This window comes from Athene noctua, chromosome 4, assembly GCF_965140245.1.
Source record: "Athene noctua chromosome 4, bAthNoc1.hap1.1, whole genome shotgun sequence".
Taxonomy (NCBI): Eukaryota; Metazoa; Chordata; class Aves; order Strigiformes; family Strigidae; genus Athene; species Athene noctua.
The window spans coordinates 78,970,998-78,998,065 of record NC_134040.1 but is presented as its reverse complement, the minus strand read 5'-3'; the positions used below and the strand labels follow the sequence as shown (position 1 = coordinate 78,998,065).

Here is a 27,068-nt window from a genome sequence, read left to right as displayed (position 1 = left end):
GAGTAAATGCAAGGAGTTTATCTTGAATTTACCATTGCTGTTCACAGTAGTTGTTTAAGGTGCAGTCTATCACCACCTGCTTATAATATACAAAAGATGAGAAGGAAGCAAGTTTTCCAGAAGCCTTAAAATTGTAGTGATCACCTATTAGGTAAATTGTGCATCCTTCCTTCTGGGGATTTTTGCCTCAATAAGTGTAATCAAAAGGTTGTATCAGGTGACAAGTGTCGATATTTAATATTTTTTCAGAACTTTGGACGCCATGGGAAAGGTGCAAGGAAATTACGACAGGGAGACTGGAGAAGAAGGTAAAGAAAGAAATGGAAAAGAAGAACTCACAAGTGAAAAACATAATGCCATTGATCAGTACTTGCTTAGTGGAGCTGAAAAGGTGAGAAACAACATCCAAATGTATCATGTTTATACAATTTCTCTAAAATCTCAAAATATTCTTCTGCTTACTGATGGGTATGTTATATAACAACTGTTAGAACTCTTGAGAAGCTATTTTGCCCTGCTTCGTATTCCTTTTTTTTTGTGATGTCATTTATTTCTAACTTGTTTTCACTCCATAGTTTCCATTATGATCTGGTATCAGGGAGATCTCAAATAGGTAAGTGTTCTGGGGTCATAATCATAATTAAGTCTGTTTGGCTTTACTATGAACAGTTTCCCATCTGACTTACTGTAGTCTCAGTCCTGTGTTCCTTTGACGTGATTTACCTTGATTTTCTCAGTCATCACTGCATTGGGTCAACAGACAGATCAGCTGGAGAAGTTATTACAAGTGCATACATGTACATACACAATAATTTATACATCCATGTGAAAGAATTTACGCCTAGAGGTCCATTTTGTTTAAGGTTCATTAACCAACACCCATACCACTTAACGACTTACATAAATAAACATGCTAAGACTGAGGAAATGGTACATATTTTTAATTAGATATTAATGAGATAAAGAAGAAAAGTGATGACATATATCTGCAGAAAAATTCTTGAGCTTGGGACTGACTTGCTGATGATCTCCTGCTCCCTAGGTCAGAGTGTGTTCATACCACGTGCACCATCTTTCTGAGTTCAGTTTGCAACTCCATCTCTGAAACCAGCACATCCATCCTCTTTCTATACACACTACTGCCTTGACCTACACTGGCCACTATCTGGTGCTTCCCAGCTACACTGAAGAAGAGAAAATGGACTATAATATCATACTGTGGAACTTAGAAACCAGAATGGTTGGTATTAGTTTTTGTAGGCTTAAATGCACTTTTCATGTTGCAAAGAGACTGCTAGATGTGGTATTTATGAAAATAACCAAGAGTTTGGATGGTGAATATTTGCATGAAACTACTCAGAAATAGCCAACACAGTAAGGATTACTTACTGAACATGTTCTCTAGTTGCTAAAAATTCATGTACTCATTTTGCCAGTCCCTTCCACCAAAAATTAACACTTATCAGGGAAAGTACTGTGAAACATTATTCCCACGTTTCTTGAATAGGTAGAAACCAAAGCATAGTATCCAGATTTGCTGCTTAAAATACTTGAACATCTACCAGATTTTCTCTAAGTGTGGAGAATATGATTACTTTGTTACTAATTAATTACAAATGCAACAAGTACAAAGCAGATCTGGAAATCCATTTAGGAGGTAATTTATTTCAACAGTACTGAAATTGGAGCTATCTTTCTACTGTAATAGGATGGGCATTTCATATATACAAACATATCCCTATTTTCACTCCAGCAAATAGGTAGTACTTCTGTACAGCAGCTAGAATCTTGTCCCTGGGTAGTTGTGTTCTGCAGCCATTGCCTGAATTGCCAGGTATCTTTAGAAACTTCCTCTCCCTGATCCTAATCTCAGTGCCTCTGGGAAATTGCACCATTCCTCACATCCTATGCCTTTAAATGTTCCTCAACTGTGGATCTGGATTTCTCTGAGAAGAGGAAGGTAAGCCTTCCCCATGGACTTTGTGCTACTGTGGTAGCATAACCTTCAACACAGTTCAGCTCACTTTCACCAGGGGAATGTAAGGAACATGCAACAAGTATCCACCCAGCTGGCCACTGGCAATGCTCAAAATGTGCTGTTAGGTAGGGTGGATCTGATGGCTCTGCTCCCCCTCCTGTCCTGCATGCTGAGAGTAACTACTACATTTTTCCAAATTATTTTCAGAGAGAACTTTCAGGGGAAAAGGTAGGAAGAAGGAGAAACATCAGATTAAATTCTCCTGGAGCTTAGTCTGGGCCTTCAAGGATATGTCAGTGCCTTCCCACAGCTCAAGAACTGCTGATCCAATCCATTTCCCCTGCCCAAGGGCAGGATCAGTTATAATTAAACTGATGCTGACATGGTTGTCTAGCCTGTCTTGTAGCATCTTTGTCACTGGAGATCTTTACTTTCCAAAGTAATATATTCCAGTGCTTCACTGTCATTATGGTTGGGCAGTTCTTTTATGTTTTGTTTTCTTCCTAGTGTCTTATTTAAACCTTCAGTGCTCCATCCGAAGGACATTAATTATTGTCCTTTTCACTTAGACAGATTGCACCTTTCCTCTCGGAAGCAAGCTTTCACATTACTGAGGACTACTGACTTCAGTCCTCTTGTTTTGAGACTGTTCTATTTTTCATTAGAAGTCATTGTCTTCTATTAATACACCTCTTCTCTATCTTGTTGCTTATTTAAACGCCTTCCACCCTTAAGTGTGGTTTCCAAAACTGAATAGCATATAATTACTTAACATGTCTTAAAACAGCATTCCTATTTATTCATCTCACAAGATTTGGTTTTTCTGAAATAGCACAAAATTAGTGACATGTTGATCTTACTCTCTTCAAACCCTATTTTAATTGTAATTGATTATTGTACTATATTAAATAATAATTAAAGTGCTATTCCTTAAGACTAATATCAAATTAATAGTAGAAGTATTTATCTGACAGACTAAAATTAGTATTCTTCTAAATTTTAGGTTTAAAAATTATTGAAAAATGACTGAGATGTGTACTGCTTGACAATTACAGATGATGCCAATAGAACTGGTTTTGGAGTCATGGTGGAAAATGAATAAATTCCTGAGTATGTTCCTCTTTTGTTATTACATGAATGGTACACTCCACAGTCACCAAGTTTCCCTACCAAATCACTTGCTCCGAAAGGAAAAATGAGAAAGCTAGCTAATGCTGATAAAGTAATTTCATGAAATGCAAAGGATAAGTTAATAGATTTTGTGCTTCTGCCGATAGGTCAATAATGTTGCATTTTTGTAAAAATTACATTGTTGTTTTTTCAAACAAGATTACTCTTGCATCATTTTCTTCCACTCACTTGCATCCTTTCACTAAGTATGATAATACTGTGATTGGTCATCTCACCAGGTTTTTGCTACCTCAAGAAATGAGATATATGACAGATAACCAATGGTTTAGAATGACAGTTATATTGGTTTCTGCTTACATGTTCTGATCTTCTAAACTGGAAATTAGAAGGAATTTTGGGCAGCCATTACTAAATAGTTGCGTGATTTGTTTGAAACTAGGCTTTGTTGTGGGTCATCTTCTTTAACCAGGGCTTTCGTTATACGGAACTCAGGTTTTAAGTATGACTACTTGTGAATCATCACCCCCTCTTTTCCCAGATGAAGTAGATGATGATCATTTCACTCTGGAGTAAAAATCTAATCACAGTGACACAATCAGCATGGGGAGACTGGGCTGAAGAAAGTACAATTTAGAAGCCCAAGCATCAAACAAAATAAAGGGATCTAGGGAAAATTTAGTGATAAATGCAGCCAGCCATCCCCAACTACCCAGTGAGATTCCAGGAGAAGTTGACAGGATTCCAATGTCTATATCAAGATAAGGCTTAGAAGAAAGTGTCTTTAAGGCTTGCATAGGAGTAATGAGAGACAAGTGAGAGAAGTTATGCATGCCATTTATCTAGAGCTATTGGAAGTCCAGTCAGCCTCCATAGTTGTGTTGTTTTGTGATCTTTGTTAAGTATTACAGCATACACAGTGATCTCTGATGGGTCTTATTTAAGGTTTAAACAGATATCTGCTTGAAATGATACACTGAAATAAAACTATGCCAAAGCTATTATACAGTCTGTTTTAATGGAGTTGTCTATATCTGCACCATCTTCAGCTGAAACTCCTAACACTGTTCATGGCAGAAATAGCAATACCAGTTATTACTTCAGTTACTTCCCATGGTGTGTTAAGAACCCTGGCCCAGCGGAAGGTTAGCCATGTTTTAGAGCCTCAAATTAGATGGTTTTGACTAGGATACCTTAGTTAGATGCTTTCAGTTGATGCACTTCAGCCTTCAGTAGAAACTTGGGCATTTTGCTGAAAACACAAGCAGTATCTTACAGGAATAAGCTTAGTGCCATCTCATTAGTCAGTATTTGCATGACTGGCTTTAGTTCAGAAGCTTGTACCCAGTGTGTCTCCTCATTTTTACTATGAAAGGCAAAAATAAACAGTTTCAACATCATTATGTGTTCATGGCTGTTTTTTTAATAGAGCCAGCTTTTGAACAGAGACAGAACCTGCTTTGTGCAGATTCCATATTTTGCCAAGGCCACAATTTAAAATTGTACCTCAGTCTTATCAGGCTCTTGAATAAGAGATGAAGCATCTGCTAAAAAGTGTATTTGCACAACACCTTAGGAGAAGTGAGCAGAGAGGAGAGGCAGTAGCTGTTAGAAAATAATATTATTTATATCAGTGGAAAAATAAAAGGTGTTTGAAAGTCCCGTCAGCCTAAAGAACTTAGCTTCAGATATAAAGGAGTATGTGATTTTTTAATTCTTCAGATAATTCCATTTAGAAGCTGTGCTTAATTTAGCGAGAAGGAAACCTAGGACTATAATCTGGGCACATTTTACATATCTTTATATGCAGATTTACTTTGGCCATAAGGCTCAAGAAGGAGCCTTATCAAATGATCTGCTGTTTTGGCAAGCATGCTAATATGATCTTAATTTAATAACAGCTTCTTCCTACTGAGTTTTTTGAATAAACTTCTGCCTATAGGCTGTATTCCAAACTATCAGGATTTAATTTTTTTTTTAAATCCTTCATCCAGATACAGAATAGATGCAGGTATGTTTCTGGTTACAGTCAGGATCAGGACATTTCTCCTGTGAGAGACTTGCATGATTTGAATTAAGAAAAGTTTTCAATTTCTTCTCAGTTCATTTAATTCTTGTGAGTTTTAATGGCCCTTTATAGTTGGCAGTTACTGAAGCTGTAGTTCAGTTACTCTGGTGCACTCCACAAAGTCAAGCCTTTGAAATCTGTGGGTGCTTTCTTCTCTGCTGTTGTACCTCATGCCAGCAAATACAGATGACAAGTCATTAAATACAAGAGAGAGAGGTGTTAGCAAAAAAAAATTTATTAATATGAGACTTATGTCTGACCTGCTTCCCCCAAACCAATTCTGTCTCCATGGCAACAGCCACAAGCATGTGACAAAACATTTGGGATTTCTCTAAAGAAAAATTTAAATACTTAAAACGTCACTTTTTAAGGAAGCATCATATTTTATCCTCAAGCAGGTTTCAAAAGTGCATAGCATGTTTACAGAAAGACAAGCCTTATGGCTTGTAAAGTTTCATCAGCTAATGTATTAAGTATGCTCCCCACAGCAAGCAGGGCCAGCTGCTGCCCAGGCACAACAATGAAATTATAACTTACCTGATCTGGCCGTGCTCTGAGAACGGGGAGGTATGTCTTCAGAAGTCGAGTTTAGAATAGCTCTGGTATGATAACCACAAATTTTATTGCAATAAATCATCCAGAAGTACCTTCGGATTTTTACTACAAATATTGTGATAGTGTAAGAGGGGAAAGACTCAAAATTATTCTTACCTTCTATTGCGAAATAAAATGTAATCATAACATAGATGAATTTGCTACTCCTGTATATACTATCATTAGATTACAGATTACTGCATTGAAAATCGTAGTCAAAGTATGTATTTTTATTTAGAAAATGCTCAATTGTCTATTTCTGTATGATTTAAATTATTATTCAACATTTCCAAATTTTATGAAATTAATATGAAGAGCTCTTCACTGATGCAGGAATTCTGATGATCTAACTGGCACTCAGAAATCCAAGTGATTTACTATTTTTAATCCTAAAAACTATCCCAAAAGCCAGTTAATTGTGAGATTATCTTGCATCCTGTGTCCCAGCTCTACTGGTTAACTTGTTCAAATCACTGTCTTCAATTGATAATACAATTGTGTGTTAGCATCTCAGTATCACACCTTTGAGGAAAAACCATATTTAGTTGGGGGTTTTTTAATAGAATTTGCTATCTATATGTATTTGAGTATGTTTTTGTTATCTGTTTACAGGAAAAAAGTCTGGGATCCATCTGAACACCAGCATACCATTATTGCAGGTTATAAAGGTGTACATCATACTGTGATCAGCAAGCTCCAGCTGCTGGAGGAAAGGGCAAAAGCAGTCCTACTTGCAGGTCCATAAAACTGATTATTATACAGGTAATGCTTCTACAATTCTATTTCTCATCCTTTTCCAGTAGTACATGGCATGCTAGTATTAGAAATTTTGCCTTGTAAATGTTTAAGTAGGCAATAATGTAGGCATATAGTGGGCTGCAACTCTAGTATGGTTTTGGTATTATCTTAGTTTTATTTGATAAATGATGGGTATGTTCTCCTTTTAAATGGGATAGAGGACTTAAACTTTGCTATCCGATGAGGTGAAAAGGAGCCTCAGAATAATTCTGTTACTGCCCAGCAGCAGCTGACAGACTAGGAGCACGTTTTTGTCCCTGCACTGGAGAGCAGGATTGATGATCCCAGTTACCAATCCCTCCCTGTCTCAGGCACTAGACTGTATTAATGGCTCCAATAAAGTGTTTCTCAGACAATTAAAGACATTCTTCAAGGCCTGAAAAGCACGTAGTCCAATGAGGACGGGGTCAAAAATAGTCAAAGAACAAGAAAGCAGAACTAAGGAAATAATAGTACCAGATAATCCTCATGAAAATAGCAGAAATTTGGGGGGGGGGGTTGTTGTTCTTGTTTACCACAAGTTCTCTTTACTCTAGACTTTTAATCTCTATTTATATTCATTTCCACCACTCAAAATGATTACCTATTCATTGTTAACCTCAAACAGCGAGGAAGCAGCATCTCCACATGAGTCTGAAAGGGACCATAGCTTCCATGGCACAAGTATGAATGACTGGGGCAGCTGTGAGCAAATAAATTAATAGCACAACTTCTGTCCATATCTCTCCTCTGCTTGTTAAAATAAGCAAGCCAATACTGTTCCTCCAGTGCCAGCAAAGGCAGGTACTGTGGTAACCTCACATTGTACCTGTCCAGGCTGCTGTCTCCCAGATGAACCTTGCTGTATTTCTCACTGGAAGGTTTCAGTTGCAAGTAAATTGCAGTCTTTTTCATAAAAGTACAAAACAGATTTACACACCTAAGACTTGTCAGGTTTTTAAATTCATACTGCATATAATTATATAGCATCCACTTTGCCTCTCACAAAAATCTCTCCCTCACTGAGACCATGCAGGGGCAAAATTAAGTTTGGGGTGGTATCTATAAGCCTACCATTTCCTAGCCTGACTGGTGACCTAAATAAAACTTTCAGTATTAGGTTTTTCCAAGATGTAATTTATACTATGGCTGTCAGGAGTTAAGATAGCAGTTGCCATGGAGCTTTAATCTTTTTTTAGGTTTTAGTCAAAGGAAGCTGGAAATCTGTATGCTGGGTAGAACCCTTTCTCAACAGAATTTTATTTAAATTGGGACAGGATTTTATCCTAATTTCTCTACTGAAAGTTATTCTCAAAGGTTCTAGAAATCTTTTTATTTTAATTCCATTTCTCAGCAGGAGATGAAAGTTCCTTTTAGGCTTCTTATATCACACTACATTCAACCACAGGTTGCTTCCCCCCCCACTCCTCCAACTATAAACTGTAACTTTCTACTAGTCTTGGTGTGTGCAGCACTGTAGTGAAAATTAATTCACCAGTTTTACTGTTTTCAGTGGAAGTACTCTGTAAGTATGCAGAAGCAAAACTCTAGGGAGGATTTTATTTTCTATGTCCCCACTAAGTGCTAATCCCTACACTGGAGAACAGGTCTCTGGAACAGAAGTAATTGCAGTTTGAATATGTGTGTATGCTACTTACAAGTTCCTTGATGTGTATTTGAGGAAAAAAAAAAGCATGCAACGAGTGAAGCACATCTGAGAAGTACAAAATTGGCTGTGCTATAGTCAGTAATGTTCTGCTAGAACACAGTTGCAGCAGAAGAGAGATGCAGTCCAGTCTGATATTTGCAGCTGACTTAAAACTGAACTTGCCCTACCAGGTAAACCGGAAGGATACAGAAATAGGTGGAAAAAAATGCAGATTTTTTCAAAACAAGCTTTTAGAACTCTTACCCTATCCCAAATCACAGCTTCTTTTAATGAAAAAATTGCCAGAATTTTCACTAATTAGAACTGTTTACTGGCCAGCTGTAGTGGAAATCCATAATCCTTGAGCTGTTCCAAAGACTGCAGGGTAATCAGAAAACTGGCACTAAAGAGAGTATTTCAAACGTTTTCGGTTTTTCATGACATGCATTATAAGAGAGGCATGATAATAGTTAAAAAAAACCATTTTTCCTTCTAGGATATGTAAGTCTGTGGGACTTGAACAATTGCACAGTAACACCTGGTTTTACCACCAACAGCAGTGTCTTGCCTAACTATCACTGGACACAAAAAACCACTTCTTGTGGATCCTCATCTTGAGAGGATCAGATACAAAACCAACTGTCCATTCCACTGAAAAAAAAGACTTCTTTGGAGAAGTATCCACTAGCAGCCAGGAAGAACCTGAAGAAAACTAGACTGATGATTAAAGACACAGATGTCTTTAAGACAGCTATTCAGAGATGTAACTGTTCACCGTGCCCAAGAAGAGCTATGCACTGTGAATAGGATTCAGAAATCCATCATGGTCAAGGACAATGCTTAAAGTAGCTCAAAAGAGCTTTTGAGAGGTGCGGTGAATAAGGTAAGAAGTACATATCTTCAGGAACAGATGCTTTATGCTGAATTGCAGGGAGATACACATCTCCATTCAAGGTTTTCAACCTTTCTTGAGTTAGGCTCCTACAGGAAACTTACAAAACAGCAAGTGCCACTACTTCCCTAACCTCATCTGACTGGTCTAGTGCAGACCTTCCCAACATACATCTCAGTTAATTTGTCTGGTCTGTGTCATTCCACAGGTCAAACCATACTTGGCTTGCCTCAAGTGTCCTTCACAGAGACTAGGCAGGGTTGCTAGTTCTGACAAAGGAAGATATGCTACTTCTAAGATATAGCATAAATAAATTGCTTTTTCTTTGCCCACAATACATCTCTTTGCTGAGACTCACTGCATAGATAGGCTGCCTTTCAGACTAATGCATCTGCCATCTGAGTTTAAAGCAGGCTTCAGCAAGCAATAGCTACCAATATAGTATTAGCTTTGAAATGTGCAGTAGAGCTTCAGACATATTGCCTGACGTGATAAAGCATCTTGATGATTTGCAGGGGCTTTTATCATTGCTCTGTTAAGATACAGGTATGTGTGGGGAAAAAAAAAAAAAGGTCTAGATTAGATTGCAGCATTTAAAGCAAGCTGGGCTTTTATATGAAACCTGTGGGATATTTTCAGTCTCAGGTGCTAATGTCAAAGACTTGCCAGAGCTACTGGAGATGAGACCTCTTAATAAAAGAAATACGTATGCAGGTAAGAGGGAAAAAGCAATCACTGCAGTTCTGTCCCAGTAGACTGGCTGTTTTAGGGGAGACCAAACAGGGTGCCGTTCAGCCCAGCTAAGTCTAAAGAATGAAAACTCAGATTAAGACTTTAAGAATCAGATCTGTTGCAGTCAGAAATGGTACAAGCCACTGAAGTGCCAGACTGCTCATTTTTAAGTATAAATTCAGACAAGCTGTAGTAGTTTCCTTCAAGCTGAAGTTAGAGGCTTTTAAAAGAAAAAAATCTTCGAAGTTAGAAAGCACCATCTTCTTTACAAAGGCCCACTTCAGCACTAAAGGAACATCCAAAATCTAAAATCCGTAGCTAAATTCAGGGAAGAATGGAGCATTTCACTTACGACCCTGCTGTACCAGTTTCAAGATTTGTCAGTACACCATTTCTGGATGTGTAGACTAGTTAATGCTTGTCAGGGAAATGTAGTTAAAACTAGTTTAAATATGGAGGTATTATCATCGTGCTTTTTAGCAGTCAACAGGTATGAACATACAACTGCATGCAGAAGACTACACTTAAAGACATGGCCTGTAATTAACTGTATTTGGATTCAGGCAGCTTAACACAACGGAACAGTAATACACAGCAACTGGAGGAAACCTGTATTAATCTTGTATACTATTTCAGACCTGCCAGAATTCCAAAGTCCAAAAAAATTGCAGTAATTGTTGGAGCTAGTAAGATGGCCTTATAATATAGACAGCAAATATTAAATCGCTTATTTTACTTTCAAAACAGTAAGCTATTAGGTGTATTTTTTGTTTTGGTTTAAAGTTTTGTTTGATTAAATTATTATTTTGTCAAGATTAATCAAACTGGTCCATGGGACAATGATCAAGAAATCCTCTTACCCTGATACCACTGCTTCTAAATAGTTTATGGGGACCTTTGCTGCTGCTGAACCTACATGACTTCAAAACTGAAAGGCAAAGAGCAAGAACTTCGAAGTGCACCGTATTTTCATAAGCTTCAAAAAAACCAAAGTGTAACCTACACTGAATTAGGATGTAGCATTAATTTTCACGAGGAAGCAGTTTCCTGTGTAGTTACATACACTTGTATCAACTTCAAAAGTGTTTGCCCAGATTTGGGGTTTTTTTTTGCAAGCAGCTAGACTTACTTCATGACAGTCAATACGTATCTTGAAGATGAACTCGTTTAACAGTGTTTACTTTTCAGTGAGGTTCATCCCTTTAAGAAAAGGAACTCAACATTAGGAAGCAACGTAAGAGCTCTCTACTTACCTTTCTGATTTCACACTAGCAGCTTATGTGTGTCTTCAGCAATTATCATTGATCTTCTATGAAAATGGATGCAAAACCACAAAATGTGGGTTTGGTGCTAAATGCCATATAACATCATATCTTTTGTTATGTACGTTATAACAACAAATTAGCATATGTACTTAAAAGAGGTAGTTCTAGATACATCCATATGTTTGAGGCACACTGCTAATCTGCTTATGAACTGAATTATCTGTGCATTTGAGCAGTTTCATGTATTAAGCAAGCAAGTGGTTATCCCCAGCAATATCTTAACTGGAAACCCTGAGAATTCTTATTTCCTACTAGAAGGGCCATTAGCATAAAAGAAAGCATCCCTGCATTAGAGATATTTATCTGGACCACTTTCAGAACTTAAAATTTTCTTTCTGTAACACCACAACATGTACTTCCTACTTTAGCAATTATTCCAGATGAACAATTACGTAAGACTCCCAGCTTTCTCCTCTGCTTGGGAAAAAAAGTATTCTTGATTTAGCCAGTAGAATTTCAAGCAACACTTTTCAAAATAAATTAGTCATGTTAATAGTTACAATTTGACCTTGCATTTGTTCTACAGTTTCAGTGTTTACTTAAGTGATATTTTTTAATACTAGGGAGCATCGCCACCTAGGTAAACGTTAGATCTTGATACAGTCCCCAGCCCATGGCTTCCAGTATTCCCAAGAAGGAAATTTAAGAATCATTAAACTGTAATAGAAAAAGCACTAAAATGCACAGAGGATGACTTACACCACTCGTCTCCAACAGCTGGCCTGATCCTTCTCCATCAGTATCCATGATCCAGCCCCCTCAAGAAGCCTATCTTTGCCACCTCAGATTAGCCACTAGGCCTGGAAAGCAAGATAGGGCCCTGGAATAAGGTTTACCTTCTCTCCTACCCTGCTGATGGTCAGCACCCTCACAGTAGTTTCCTGCAAGAGCTCTTTGCTTACTGTGGTACAGGTCTCCCCACTGGAACTCGTCCACTTAATACACCTACAATTTTAGAGCAAAAATTCAAAACACCAGCTTTACGCTCCCCTGCCATACGTTAACTAGTATTACTTGGAAATGCTAAATCCTGTTAAGGAATCAGATCACAACTGTGGAAACAGTCTCAGTATTTTACGTAGTTTATAATATTTAGAGTCCTGCACACTGATTCATACCATCTGGCCCAACAGCTCTGAGGCTTTCTTTATGCCAAGCACGGTGCATCCAGCCCTCCTGCCCTAGCCATCACAGCCCTCCAGTGGAGATGCAGGAGGGAAGTCTGATGGCATCCATCCATTGTGGCTTGCTTTTGTTGCTCTGCCTTCTGGGCTGCTCTCAACCCAGCACAACTGCTTTTCAGTCAGGCTTGGCCAGACATGGCATCACTTCTCCCTCTGTGCTGTCAAGGAAGAGCTTCACAGCGAAGAGCAGAGACCTATGGAGACTTCTGAGCACTTGCAGCCCACCCAGAGATAACCCCCACGCCCAGCCCTGCAGAGCTGCTCTGTCTGTCTTGCAAAGCCCGCCAGGGCCCAAGCAGTCTCAAGGAAGAACACTGATAAGCAGGAACCCGAGGTTCAAGCTTTGGTACACCACTCACTTCTCCATTAGCATCTCTCATTGCAAAGCAGCAGGAACAGCTGTTTTCATCTTTTTTTCCACCTCCTCTAAGGTGGGGGGGTGAGGAAGTTCACTTTTAACTACCACCCAAGTAGTGTTTAGACACTACCAGCATACTTCAGGACAAGACTCTTACATAGTCTGTCAGAAACCTGCTGGGATTTGTCTGCTGGTTCTATGCCAGTCATGCTTATGTTTTGTTTTTTATTATCTATCAAAACTTTTATTGAAAGCTTTTGCCTTCAGGCTTTTTAGATAGTTGCCCAAGTCCAAGAACTTGGTGCTGTGCCTAAACTCAGGTGTGGCCACATACATACACAAATACCACTTAACAAAAAGCAAAGTTTACATCCTAGAGAATACCAGTCATGTTTCAGCTCCCCAGAGATTGATTATGATGAAGACTTCCATCACATTTGCAATTTCTGTTCCCTGAGATGTCAATATCCCCTCCTCTCAAGGGATCCTTCTATCATCTCAAGGCTTATATAGGAAATGCCAAAACAAATCAAGGAAATAGTTCTGGCATTAGAGAAACCATCTTAAACAATAAAGACCACATCAGGATGCTTGACAGAACTGACAAACCAAACCTATTAAGAATATCTATAACTACATATATACCATAATTCTATCATATCCAAAAACTGACTCCCAAGTGTAAAGTCACAAAGACAAGAGTTTAATATTGACAAAAAAAAAAAGCTTAAGTTAGTGGTATTTTCTTCCTTGAAATAACATACTGGTCATATGAAAGTCACTGAAGAGGTCTGCTTTTAGCTCGGAAGACTTTTACAGTTACAGCTGAATTCAAAAACCCTAACTCCAAATGTGTGATCTTAACACAAAACCTGAAAACTTATGATCTGTAATAAAGAACAAATTCAGTTGTTAAGATTCTAGCAGTTACGGGACGCCTTTCAACACCTTTACCATAACATGAGAAGTTCTTCAGCATCTTTCCCACCACCATTATTTCAAGATTCAGAAGGTTCTTTAAAATACTAATGGGGTTAAATTGAAACCAAGCGCCATATGCTTGTAATGTCTTCTGTGAAGTTCTGAAGCCACCCTGTTTCAATTATTTGGTTATTCAGTGCAGAAAGTTAAAGATCACAGAAGGTATAACAGCTTTTAATACTCCATTAATATTATAGATTAAAAATTATTGCATAGTCTTATGCATTTCCTAAAACAGCTTTCTCTGGAAATTAAACATTTTAATATAAAAGGAGCAACTCTTTAAAACATGAATTGCTTTCACTACCTCGATCTTCTATCCTTTTTTGATTTGTCAGTACATTTGTCCATTGTTTTCTCATTGTCTCCTCTGCACTTGGGGCAATACCATTTCCCCTTTGGTTTGTAGGTGAGTCCAACACATGAGAAGTGGAACCACTCAATAGGACACTGTTCGTTATCACATCCTATCATTTCACCATAAGACACTTGGTTGCATAAGCAGTAAGTTGGTTCATTGGGATCAATTGCAAATTCTACAGGTGAAACCTCTCTCTCTTGTTTGGCTTTGGAGCGTTTTTTCTTCTTGGAAGATTTAGACCTTTTTTCTTTTGGTGGCTGATCATCGCAGTCATCAATACCATTTGCTATATGGCACAGATCACGGCTTTCGCTGGTTCGCTGGCGACGAGGTCTACGTGAAGATCTCTCTGGCTGGCAGGACTCCATCTTTGCCTTTTCTAGAGGCTTTTCATTCTCAGATAGATCTTGAAAACACTGAGAGTGTGTTTCCATTTGCCGGGCTCTATTCTCTACCAGTTCTAGCATCTGAGTAACTATTTGAATTTTTTCATCTCCAAGTTCTTGGCTGTTGATTAACGCACGCTGAAGATGCTGCTGCAAGCGTTTCTTCTGAACAGGATCATTTTCTGACTTGTATTTTTCATAGACATCATCTATTTCTTTTAATGCTTCTACAAAATAAAGATAATAGGAATAATTACACAAGATCCAACATGCTCAAGGAAATATAGAAATGTATCCCTTAACTGATACAAAATAGTACAATTATAGTATACCCTAGTGGGCTAGATCAGGTATTTTACTCAAGGTGAATGTGGTCATCAAATCAGTGTTTAAGATCACAATCCATTGCAAGAAAAAATTCTGAAGTTCTAAGAAAACATCAACCTTATTTTAGCCAATGGAAAAAGAAAGGCTAACCCAAGAAAGAGGACCATAGCTGCTGGAGCATGGATAATCCAGATCCTGCCTCCATCTGAAAAAGCAGAAATTTCTTTTAGGAGTCCATGACAGTAGTTCCAAACCCCTGGCCTACAAACCAAAGCAATAACTTATTGTATTGCAGCAAGAAATGTAGAATTCATATAATCATTATATATCATGATATATAAGACTCCAGAATTAGGATATGCAAGCCCTCTGCCTTCCCCTTCTTACTCATCTAAAGGTTTGGTATTACACTTTCAAGTAGACATAGTTATAAAAGGAGTATGACAACTGAAGTTAAACAATAGCAAATTTAGAATCAGAACTTAACTTAAACCACTCAAAATGCTTTTCGTATGACCAAGACAAATTACAGCAAGTTGCATTTTAAATCAAAGCTGAACTTTTCAGAATAGGTGACCTACCATTTAGTGCATCACAGGATATTTTTAAGCAACTAGTAATGAGTGGCTGGTAGTTTGACTTCTAAGCTTTTCTTGCAAGTCATGCAAAATAACTGGATGAGCTGCTATGAATCTTTCATAAAATTTAGTTCTTAGAAGCAAGCTTCATGAAACCAAATATGAGATTAACAAATGTCTTACAAGCCAGTCTTAGTCTGTACTCTATTGTTCTATATTGCTGGATTTAAAAAAAAAATATTTTCCAGAACAAAAGTTACATTAGATATACACATAAAAGCCAGAGAAATTGCTAACAAGGAAACAGATTAGTAGAACTGACAGTGAAACCTGATGCACAGTGTTAGATACAGTACCAGTTCCTTCAGAAACAACTTAAGGATTTTCTTTGAAAACAGGCAAGGGAATTTATGAATGATACTAAACTATTTACTTGTAAAGTGAGAAGATACACAGTACAATCTATCTTCCTAAAGATCTGTGTTTCACAAACTGCCTTTCATTTTTAAAGAATTTGTCTGCATTGTACAGTTGTGAAACGATTGAAGCTTGTGCTAAATGGAAGCCATAGAGATATTATCTCAACATTGTTCACAGTGATATTTTTTCCTGCTGACATCTTGAAGCAGTAGCATAAGCACTTTTTATTACAACAGCCACTTTTTACTATAAATTCTGAAACCTATATGACAACAAGAGCCAACAGCATTTTGTTCTGTTCCAGGCTTTCGCTAGGGGAAGATAAAAATCACTACTCTGCTTGTCTAATAACTCAATCTACTTTTTCTCAATACTAGCATTCCAGCTACCATTAAAAACACAAGCTTTGCTTCCCTGCATCTTCAGCTGCATTGCTTGCCTGTTGCCCTGACAGGGGGGAAAAAATTTTAAAAAAAAATCACCTTACTCTGTGCTCCTGAAAAGTATGGAGCAAGGTACTTTTGTATACTGTTGAACTAGCAAGGCATAACCAGAGTACAATATTCTGTAGCCTCATTATCTCCCACCTAGGGTTTTTATACGGGGGAGGGAGGAAGTGTAGGTGTACTACACATATTTCCAATATTGGGAATGCCCGGCCCAGAGAAACCACAAGCAGTATCTGTTTGCTTTTTCACACCATGACAGAGAACGACAGTCACCCTACATTGGTTATTCTCTGGATGCAGCCTGTGAAGACACACTGAACACTTCAAATGGATTACCACCCACTAAAAAGAGGAAAGAACTTTGGTGAATCTGCACCTCTGTCAGTTCAAAACTCCTTGTTGGTCCCTAAGATTAGAGAAGGATCTATATACCATAGCTCTAAAACCTGTTAAAAAAAAAAAAACACACCAAAAAACCCCACAAAAACACCAACACAAACCAGGGCCAAGTGTTCATTACAGATAATCTGATTAAGTTTGGTGGAGCTAATAAAAGCTAAAAGGATTTCAGTTTTCCAAAGCACAGGAGTGGCTTTGTCCCTCCTGCATGAACTATCGGTACCTTTTAAATTAGCTGAAATTATAGATCACTGCTTTTATATCTTCAGGCTTGGGCCTAAAATATTTTTATCCAATTTCCCGTGGTTCGGGTTCTTGTTCTTTTTTTAAAAAACAGTTGAAGGCTTTGGTAAAACTAGCAGCAAACTTCAGCTTTGGCCCAGTATTGCATTCGTGGCTGGAGAAATACATATAGGAGAGAAAGCCTAAATAAAAACCTGAATCTATTCAAGACAGATACGGGGAGTTGGCTAGTCACCACAGATCAGGTAAAGAGCCTGCTAGGCAGTCCAGCCTCGACTAAGAATTCAAAATGCTGCAGACACGCCTATGAGCCCTTTAGATTTTCAAACCCACCAAAATTACAAAAGCCTGTTCGTATGTATCCTCCCGAGTAATTAGAAAGATAATTGGAAGAATCCGTTTACAATAGCGATCTTCTGAGGTGGCCCGTTTAACGTCTGAAAGGCCTTAACAGTCCCCCCTCACCCAGGCCGGAGAAAGCCTCCTCCCACCGCCGAGGTGCGGCTCCAGTTCCCACTCCACCCAACCAAATCCCCCCGCTCCTGCCGGGGGTCCACGCCACTCGGCCCCTGCTGCCCGGTTCGAGCAGCTGCTCCTCGGGAGCCGATCCCAGCGTACAGTTAGGCGGTGGGGCAGGAATCACCAGTTAAAGGCACCGCAGCACCAGCGTGCGACCTGGAACGGAGCTAACCGATACTGAGCCGGCGTTTCGGAAGCCGCCGTGTCTCTGGCTGAACTTCGGGGGAACTTCCCGCTCGGGGGGCCCTGTCCCTGCCCCCAGGGAAGGCTGCTAACGCTTCCCGCAGCCTCCCCCCGCCAGCCGGCAGCGCCGGAGGGAAAAACTGTGAAACCGATTCCCGCCTCCCGCAGCACCGTCGACAGTTCAACCAGCGGCGCTGCCCGGCGGGGAGGAGCGGGGCGGCCCCCCCTCCCCCCGCGGAGCCGGGGCCTAGCACCGGGCAGCGAGGCACCGCCGCCCCCGGGGCGGGGCGTCCTCCTCCGGGAGGGACCGGCTGCCGCCCGCCCCAGCAGACATGGAGCGCCGCACAGGCCCCGGCAAGCGGCCCAACCCGGCGCCCACCCCCCCCCCCACCCCGGGCCCGCCCCGGCTCCAGCCCCTCCGCGCCGGGCGCATGTGCGACGGGCGGCCGCCCCCCTTCCCTCCCCTCCCCTCCCCCCCCGCCCGGTGCCCTGTGGCGGAGGCCGCGTCCCGCGGCAGCGCCCACCTTGGCACTGCGTGTCCATCTCCCGCAGCAGCGAGGCGTTGCGCTGGATGTCCAGCGGCAGCGACTCCACGCACTCCAGGTAGTCCTGCACGTAGAGCGAGAGCAACCGGGCCCGCTCCCCGCCCGGCGCCGCCGGCCCCGCCACTAGCTGCGGCCCCGCCAGCATCATCCCTCCGCGCCAGCAGCACATCCGCCGCCGCCGCCGCGCCGCCCGCACCGGGCGCGGGGTCCCCGCGGCGGCCCCGCTCCGCTCCCTCCTCCTCCTCCTCCTGCCGCTGCCGCCGCCGCCGCCCCCCTTCTTCTCGCCGGGGGCCGAGCTGCGCGGGCCGGGCTGAAGCGCCGCGGGGGACGGTGAGGGGTGAGCGCCTCGCCAGGCCGGGCCGGGCCGCCCCTCCGCAGGGTCCCGCACCCCTTCCCGCCGCCGTGCCGCCGCCGAAGCAAAACCCACTCGGAGCCCCCGCCCCTGGTTGCTAGGCTACGCGCATGCGCGAGGCCCTGCCCTTATAAGGCGCGGCTGGCGGCCCTGCGAGGGGTTCGCATTCTCCCGCCTTCCCCTCGTGCCCGTTTCTATTGGCCCGGCGCGCGGCAAGGGGCGGGAGCCAGCGCGAAGGCGGAGCCTCTCTTAAAGGGGCCGCCGGCACTGCTCCGCGCCCGGGCGGAGCGGGGATCCCGTCGGGAGGCGGCGCGAGGTTACCGCCTAACGGAGGCGGCCGCCGCGGCGGGGCGGGGGCCTGCTGCTCGCGCCCCGCAGCCCGACGGCGGCTCAAAGCGAGGCGGCCGCGACCGAGCGGCTGGCCCCGCCCCGGCCCGCGCCGCCCCGCCCCGCCCCGGCCCGCGCCAGGTGCCCCGGCGGCGCCCGTGTGTGGGCGGGGGCGGGCGGCCGTTGCGGGGGGCGCTGAGGCGACGCGCGCGCGCGGCGGGGAGCAGCGGGGGTTCCCCAACGTCTGGGCGCCTTCGCCCGCCATCGCTGCGCCCAGCCGCCCCTGCTGGGGCAGCCGGGACCGGCACGACTGCCCCTACTGCGGGCGCGACCCTCCTGCACCTGCGTGAGGCGAAGAGGGTAGAAATGACCGCCAGGGGCGGGTGGTCCCCTTCTGCCTCCGGCTGGCGGGCAGCTCCAGCCGCTGCACAGTCGTTCGCAGGGCAGGGAGCTCGGACCTGGCTCCGAGGACCGCCGGTGGCGCAGGGCAGAGATCCACGAGGGTCCCTCAGGGGCGTCTCCTGGTCCCGTGAGGTGTGTTTGTTACCACTGGTGAGCGCCTGCCTTCGCTCAGCCCCCCCGTGTTCATGTGCTCTTCCCAAAACATTCCTCGTCCCTGGAGACGTTGAGTTTATCTCAAGGATAGCTTGCGGCTGTCGTGGATTACACTTGTTGCTTGTGTAGGCCGTGATGCTCTTCACTGTATTTTCAGTCACAACCCTGAACCTTCCCACACCTTCAGGAGATAATACTAAAAATAACAGAGCAAGCAGAAGAGTGCATAAGTTTTACATTCCATGCTGAAGCCTCACACTTCGCGCTGTCCTCTCATTTTCTTGGAAAATTTTGGCACACAACCTATCGGCACTAACGGCACTAAATCTCTCGAAATGCACCTTTCCAAAGGCATTGTGTCTGGCAGGAGGGGAATGGGAGTAAATTCTATTGCAGTAAAATGTATATACGCATTAAGTAGTTTGCAGGTGGCTTGTGTATTTCTCTCCCAAACGCTGTTGTGAGCTGTATCCGCAACAGTTTATTTCTGAAGAGCAATATTTATCCTGAGGTGAGGTTTGTACCGATAGCACAGTGACAGGCTATGTGCGGGGAAGGCAAATTTCTGACTGGTAGACAAGAGCGTGCTCCATAGTCAAGCTTTTCTCACTGTAGTGGTTGATAGGGTGAGGCATCTAATTAATTCATATTCTCCAACTGTAAGAAGCAGCAGTTTAGACTGTTCTTGCCCATAATAAAAGCTACCTGATTTAGCTTTAAAGAGCAAAATGATTTGTGATGAACTGTTACTGAGTGACATTTTATCCTGAGGAATCATTTCAGAGAATTTTAAATAAGGTGTCAAAGAAGTTTAGCCTTTTAAAACACACTCGCCTGCCAACAAATCTCCCAGTTTTCACAGAGTATACTGTCTTTCCCAAGGCTGTTGCAGAATTTGTATCGAATGTTGGCCATAACAAATAGAGTAGGAAACAAAAGTAGAAATACACTTTTTAGCTATGTACTTTTTCTCACTGGAAGAATGATGTAAAGCAGATAGAATTACTGAGAGGTTGAGATTTCAACCCCACCTCTCTTTCAGACATCTTTACTATATGAATAATAATTGGTAAGCATCAGGAAAAAATATAAATCTTGTGGAGTCTTGAAACATCCTGAGGAGACCTGTACATTTTGCAGTATGGTGCATTTATATTTCAGGAACCTGAAAAACAAAGTGGGAAAAAATAAGACATCTGGCAAATTTAGAAAAAACAGCATCAGAGATGACTGAATTCAAGGGTAAAATGAAAAAAAAAAAAAATCCAAATGCCAAAAAAACCCTTCTGTCTTGCACACTATATGTAAGTGGCCAGCACTAAGAGAGTACCTGTACTAGTCCTGCAGATAACGTTGCAGGATGGCATGATCTGGAGTAGTGGTTAAGCAGCAGCAGAGGCTGCACAGAGGGCTTGCATAGTCTCCATCTTTGGACATTTTCAGAGCCTAACTGGATGAGGCCTGGCACAACCTGATCTGGCTGTGAAGCTGGCTCTGCTTTGATGGCCTCCATAGGATCCCTTCCAGCATACTCTATGATTCTGTGAATTCATGATCCGTGCCAGGTGGCTCCACGGCTAGTCCTACGACAAAATTAGAGAGCTGAACTTTGCCGACTTTGTCTGACCAGCCCCACAGATCAGCATCTCACATGACAGCAGTCTGCCAGTGTTATTTTCTTAAGACCCTAGTTCACAGAAGTATTTAAACATGTTCTTAACTTTCAACTCATGCAGCTGTTAAGCTGCTACCCTACATTGACAGTGATTTTCATATGTCTGCGTCTACGATGTTGAGTAATTGTTGCTGTAGATGGATGACTTTGCCCAAGTCAGCAATGTGTTGGCAAGTTCATAAAAATGAATGAAAACAAAGTTTTAGGCAGTACTTTCAAAACATTCTTTATTACACTGATGTCACTCTGGCCAGAAAAACAGGAAGTCTGCAACTCAGTATGTTCATGTTTGTAAGAGGACATCTTAATCTTAAAATCCATAACAGCAGTAAAACCAGCTGCTGCTTTTTTGTGTATTGTGACAGCTCAGATTAATGAAGCTAAACTGCAGGTCACTTTATGCTGCTCCTCTCATTTTTGTGCAAATAGATTTAGAAAGTGAAAATAACATAGTTACCTTCCCTTCCATCGGCAGTAAACCGCTGAAACTTTATTGTTCATTGCTGTCACTTCTGAGTAACTGTGGCCTCATCAACTGAATTCTTTCATATAATATTAACAGATAACACTTCCTGTACAGGCCAAAAGCACTACCTGTATACCATTGCAAAAGGACCTGGGTTAATATAAGTGGTACAATATTCTTTAGAAGGATGTTGTCTCTTTTGAGGGGTTGTGTTTCTGCTTATAGGAAGTTAGAATGACTGTATCATTCTGCCATCTCATGAAGAAATAAAGCTGGGAAATAGAGATTTCCCCTAGAGAGCAGAAAAATAAAGCAAAAATGTTCCTTAAAAATGAGCATGTTATTGAAAAGTAAATGTTAATTACAATTACATGTTAATTTAAACGTAACACTTCAGCATCACTTTTTTTCCAACAAGAAACTATACATGCAGTGTTGGTAAAGAAATAGCCAAGAAAGTTTTTAAAAATAATTCACATTTGTTACAGGTGGTTTCTGTGCTAAAAACTTGCTGTTTGTCACTATGGGGGAAGCAGTATCTAAGGTACAGAAGAGATCAGCTAACATTTCCTGAATTTAAATGTTGTCTGCTGCTTTTGAACACTAAAATAAAGATTTAAATTTTGGGTAGTCTTAAGAATGCAGCAGTAATGTTAGACCAGATTTAATGCAGCAGTAATGTTAGACCAGATTTCTCTAGGAAGAAGAAGCCTTAGCTTGCTGCATGTTTGAAGCCTTAGGGAAGAGGAAAGCAAGAGTAGCAGGCTGAATTCTCTAGTTTGATTGTGCCTCAAAATCACTAGGAGCAAGCGCTGGAGAATTTTGATGCATTGGACTGAAGTTTGCAGGTTGATAGCCTCTGCGACCCAATTATGTCTCTTCTTTCAATGACTGTTTGTGAGAGTAATCTGGAGATAAGAGGCAGCATGATAGAGCAAAACCCTGCTATTTGTAGTGATGGACAGGCAGAATAACCACACATTTCCACCAACCCTCTCCACTGAGCGGAGAATTGTCAGCTTCAGGTTGACATTCACAGTGGTATCAGGGGACTGTTATTAGGGTGTATTGCATGAAACCTGCCTTGGTGATTGTCTTCCAAGAGTAAATAATACACAGGAGTCCTATATTCAATTTATTCAGATTTATTTATATGTCTCTAAGCTACCCCCACTTTTCATGGAGAATAGATCCCAACAGCTTTGTTTCTTTATCATTCCCCTGTATAGTTTTTGAAAGTCACAATCAGAGTATTCCCCCTCTCATTGTGAAATATTATTTCATTATAGTATAGATTTTACTATGATAAAATATTTTCAGATCTATAACCCAAATCTTATTTTCCCTATTTTCAGTTTTGCCTCTCATCTTTCATAACACTGGTGTTACATCCTCAAATCGTAGTTCTTCCTGCCCTGTTTCACCTAAGAATACACAAGTTGGTTAGATTTTTTTCAGATCTTCATTAATAGCCCAGGAAGAGTTTCAACCCATGGAAAAAATAATGAAAAGCAGCATTATTGATGAGGACCAGTCCATAAGGAGCTGTAATCGTGAAAGACCTACTTAGCATTTAGTGGAAATGCTCAAAGGATGATAACAGGTTGCTTCTTTTAAGCAAATGGAACAGAACTGATTTTTGATGATACATATTTCTTGGCAAGTATGCTTCTCTGGTTTCCATGAGATGAAGAGGATGAAGAAGCTTCCAAGATACCAAGAAAAAAAATCCACAAACAAAAGAAAGAATCACTTTGGCCATAGCTGATTTTCATACAGGTGATATTCCAGGAAGAGGCTATCCTTGCCAGAGCTACAGAGGTAGTAGCATGTTTGTCTGGGTAAACTATTCTTGAAAACTTCTCTAACATCAGGTCATTCAAAAAAGATACTTTCCTGTAATGTCAGATGTCATTGCTTTTGATTTTCCTTAAATATTAAGCTTGATTTATCTGGTGGAACACAAATCATATGGAAACCACCATTATTAATTTTCTCTTTCATTTACACAAGCATAGGGCACCTAAAAATAAGACATGGGCTAACATCAGATCATTTCAGTAAGGTGAAAAACTAAACCAGTACATTTCCTGAAAACACTGGCGTGGGTTTTTTGCCCTGCTAGCCCCATCCTCAGCTGTATCAAAGAGCTCTCTAGCACCAAGTAACAAACATCCCACTGACCAGGAGAAGTATATTCTTCCTCATCCAAATGCAAACATCTGTTGAAAAACTGAAGAAGTTCCAAGTTTTCTGCCAATATGCTCTAAAAGAAAATCCCTTCCTGAGGCCAAATTTGTGATCAGCTGACTTCTTCTTGGAAGAAGGCAGCTGCAATATCCAGCTCATCTTTTTTCTTCAAACTGATGAGTTCTGTTTATCTCACCACAAGTAGAGTGAAAAATGAAGTAAACTGTGCAAACTAAGTTTATTTCTTGCTTTGTTTTGTAGTAACTATTTACTTTTTTTTACAGTTCTTCCCATTCAGCTTCCATACTCTAATCCCATGGCTGTACCCAGAAGTGTTTTGAGAAGTTGATAGGCCCAAGGCAGGAGGTTTAAAGGAATTCACTTTTATATAACATCATTGCTTCCATCAGAGCATACTGACATATTGTTGCTTTGTTTTGAGCAGAACCCCACTGCTTCATTTTGAGAGTATCCGCTCTGTTCAGAATTCCCTCGGCAGGACTGCAAACTGCAAACTGCAAACCAGCTGAGGGGCAGCATCTGGCTGCTGCCATGGGTAGAGCCACATGGATCATTCCCTGTCGTTTACAATATGGATCTGTCCACTCATGGCTGAAGGAAGATGTCCGTGTTTTCCTCTCAGAGGGAAAAGAGAGACATTTTCTCTTTTCTATTTCTGAAAGGAAAAGAGCTTTCAGACACTAACTCTTCTTCCTCACCTACTGTTTTAAAGCATAAAAGATCAGTGGATTTGCTCCAGAGCCAATCACCATGCCAAAGAACTCAGGAAGCGTGCAAATGATATTTAGGGAAGCCCAGTGAGGAACGGTAACAAGTTAATCTTATGCAAATATGTGGCAACCGTCTTTATTGTCTTACTTGAGCCCTGAAGCTTGATCCGCTTTCGTTCGTTCAAGTAAATGGAAGAATCCAGGTGACTTTAATGGAAAAAGAACTGAGCCTCTCCTGCCCACAATAAACAAAGGATTTTTTGTGTGCTCTTACCTGAGCTACATGCTAACGTGCATGCTGCGTTTCTGTGGTTCTGCTATTCAGCACAGGTCATGTGCAAAACACACTCTTACTTCTTCCTCTTGCAAGGCAAAAACATACACAATCACACCTTTGTAATCAAGATTGCGAAATGAGGGCGGCAGTGCACCTGCAGGAAGCTTCAGTAGTTGATGGTTTAAGACATTCATAATACTCTCCCATATGTGGATGTTAATTTTCCTTTCCAACTCAGGAATAAAGGTGGGAGTCATCCAGCCAAATATGTTGAATGAGAGAATATCTTAGTATACATAGGTCTTGCCCTAAAAATGTCTCCACTGAATGTAAGGAGAGCTCAGGTCTGTTGTCACAGATGTCAGTGAAATGAATGTCACTCTGTATGCAGAAATGCAGTAATTACATGCCTATAATTACCATTTATGAATTTCAGAATTCCCCTGAAAACTCAAGGAGAGTTTCGGCATACATCATTAAAACTCCACACTAAACAGGAGGAAGCCTCATTTTACTCCATCCTAGAGTGGATTTTTTTTTTTCCTCTTTAGAATGTGCTTATCCAAACCTAGTACAAATGATTAATTTCTACTGCAACTGAAAAACCACTGCAAGTAGCACCAGAGAGTAATTTCATATCTTCAGAATAACTCTGTAGTACCAATTCACTTGCATTATGTGTTTCTTAGGGGTGCTGCTGCTATGCAGATTTTTCAGTCACAACGCTTACTCCAAGTTACCAAAAATTAGTACCAGCAATTAAGCACCATGCAGCCACTTGCTTACTCCTCCCCCCTCCCAGGGGATGGGGGGAGAACCAAAAAAAAAAGGAGAAACTTGAAAGTTGAGCTAAGAAGTTTGATAACTAAAATAAAACAATAACAACAATAAGTAATAGCAATGAAAAGGAATATAACAAAAAGAGAGAAATAAAACCCAAGAAAAGATGCACAGTGCAACTGCTCACCACCCGCTGACCGATGCCCGAGCAGCGATCAGCCCCTCCCGACCAACTTCCCCCAGAGTTTATATACTGACCATGATGCCCTACGGTATGGAATATCCCTTTGACTAGTTGGGGTCAGCTGTTCCAGAAATGCTCACTCCCAGCTTCTTGTGCACCTGCTTGCTGGCAGAGCTTGGGAAACTGAAAAATCCTTAATTTAGGATAAGCCCAACTTCTCACACTGCACTGTACCAGTTACTAGGAGGAAAATTAAGTCTGACCCAGATGAAATCAGGACACTGATGTACATTTTTTTCCCAGGAACTGACAGAATTTATGTTTGCTTTATTATTTCGTTGTAACTGTGAGAAAAATGATTGGTTAAACAAGATTAATAGATCCTTAGCCTCTCAGCCATCCTCTTCCCCAAAATAATAAACAGAAATGTGACATTTGCTCCAAACTAAGGAAGGATTTGGGGTGGAAGGCTATTGTCAAAAATATGGGCAGCATCTGATTGAATATAGCTTGTCTCTTAGACTGCAGTTAAAATGTAAAACACCAGAGGATTTAGAAAACCAGGCACACATTGGTTAGGTTGTCTTTCTTATTAGTGACAAAGTATCTTTTGCCCAATGTGATTCATCTCTGACCGTGGCAGGTAAAACAAATCATTTCACAGTCCCCTTGGCCCTAACAATTAACATTACTTGACATCAGGGACAGCTGAGAAGTAGGCTCAGATGTCGGAGCTGAACAACGCTTTTTAGCTGCAGCAATGTTACTGGAGGAAGAAAATATCTAACTAGGAACCACTGGAACCCAGTCTTCCATTGCCTTAGCAACAGGCAGTTGTGCTCAGAAATTATCATGTGCCATTTTCAAAATTAGTCTACAACATATTTGAAACTATTAGCAGGTATCAATATAAAACCTGTTTTTCTGACGCTCATATAAGTGTGTCTTCAATGCAGGTGGGAAGCCTCTGCTGTCATGTACAAAAGGCCAGCCATACCTCTGAACAGTCACGTTTAAGTGCTGATAATACTCCACTCAGGCCAGCCCTACACCGGCAAGTATCCTAGCTCAGCCACATGCAGGAACTGTCTTCCTGTCATCACAGGGGTTTGGTGAAATTGCACAGGTTTAAATTCATGCAAGGAAGAGGAGCGGAATTAATCACAGCTTCAAAATTGATCCTGACAGCAGATTTAAAATGGGGGGTGGTGCAGGGGTAACGGGCATAAATGACAGTATTTTCTTAAAAACCTAGCTAATGGCAATATTTTTGCCGTGGCAGTGGCAACTCACAGAACCATCTAGAAGGCACACAAATACCAGTTAATCATTGTTAAATGGACGAAGAGTGTGGCATATTATACACTATGCAAAACATTGCAAAAATGCACATTTTAGCTGAACAAAAAGCTTAAAAAATATTCAGCAAAGCAGATATTGCTGTTATTTTCTTTGC

At 41.4% G+C, this 27,068-nt stretch overlaps 1 protein-coding gene and 1 long non-coding RNA gene across 3 annotated transcripts; one reads left to right on the top strand and one right to left on the bottom strand.

The window, feature by feature from the left end:
- Window positions 1–119: 119 nt before the first annotated feature.
- On the top strand, window positions 120–6,432 carry LOC141959807 (uncharacterized). Its single transcript, XR_012633500.1, has 3 exons — window positions 120–391; window positions 1,043–1,240; window positions 6,381–6,432. It is a non-coding gene; the product is annotated as an uncharacterized LOC141959807 (long non-coding RNA).
- Window positions 6,433–13,428: 6,996 nt separating this feature from the next.
- Window positions 13,429–18,519, bottom strand: ING2 (inhibitor of growth family member 2). 2 transcript variants are annotated; one of them, XM_074904100.1, is made up of 2 exons: window positions 18,055–18,519; window positions 13,429–14,639 (listed from the first exon to the last, which is right to left on the bottom strand). In XM_074904100.1, the coding sequence occupies exons 1-2, from the start codon at window positions 18,242–18,244 to the stop codon at window positions 13,969–13,971; spliced, it is 861 nt and encodes a 286-aa protein (XP_074760201.1). In that variant the 5' UTR covers window positions 18,245–18,519; the 3' UTR covers window positions 13,429–13,968. The 2 variants fall into 2 exon arrangements, with proteins under 2 accessions (XP_074760201.1, XP_074760200.1); XM_074904099.1 differs by lacking the exon at window positions 18,055–18,519 and adding an exon at window positions 14,890–14,934.
- Between the last annotated feature and the right edge of the window lie 8,549 nt (window positions 18,520–27,068).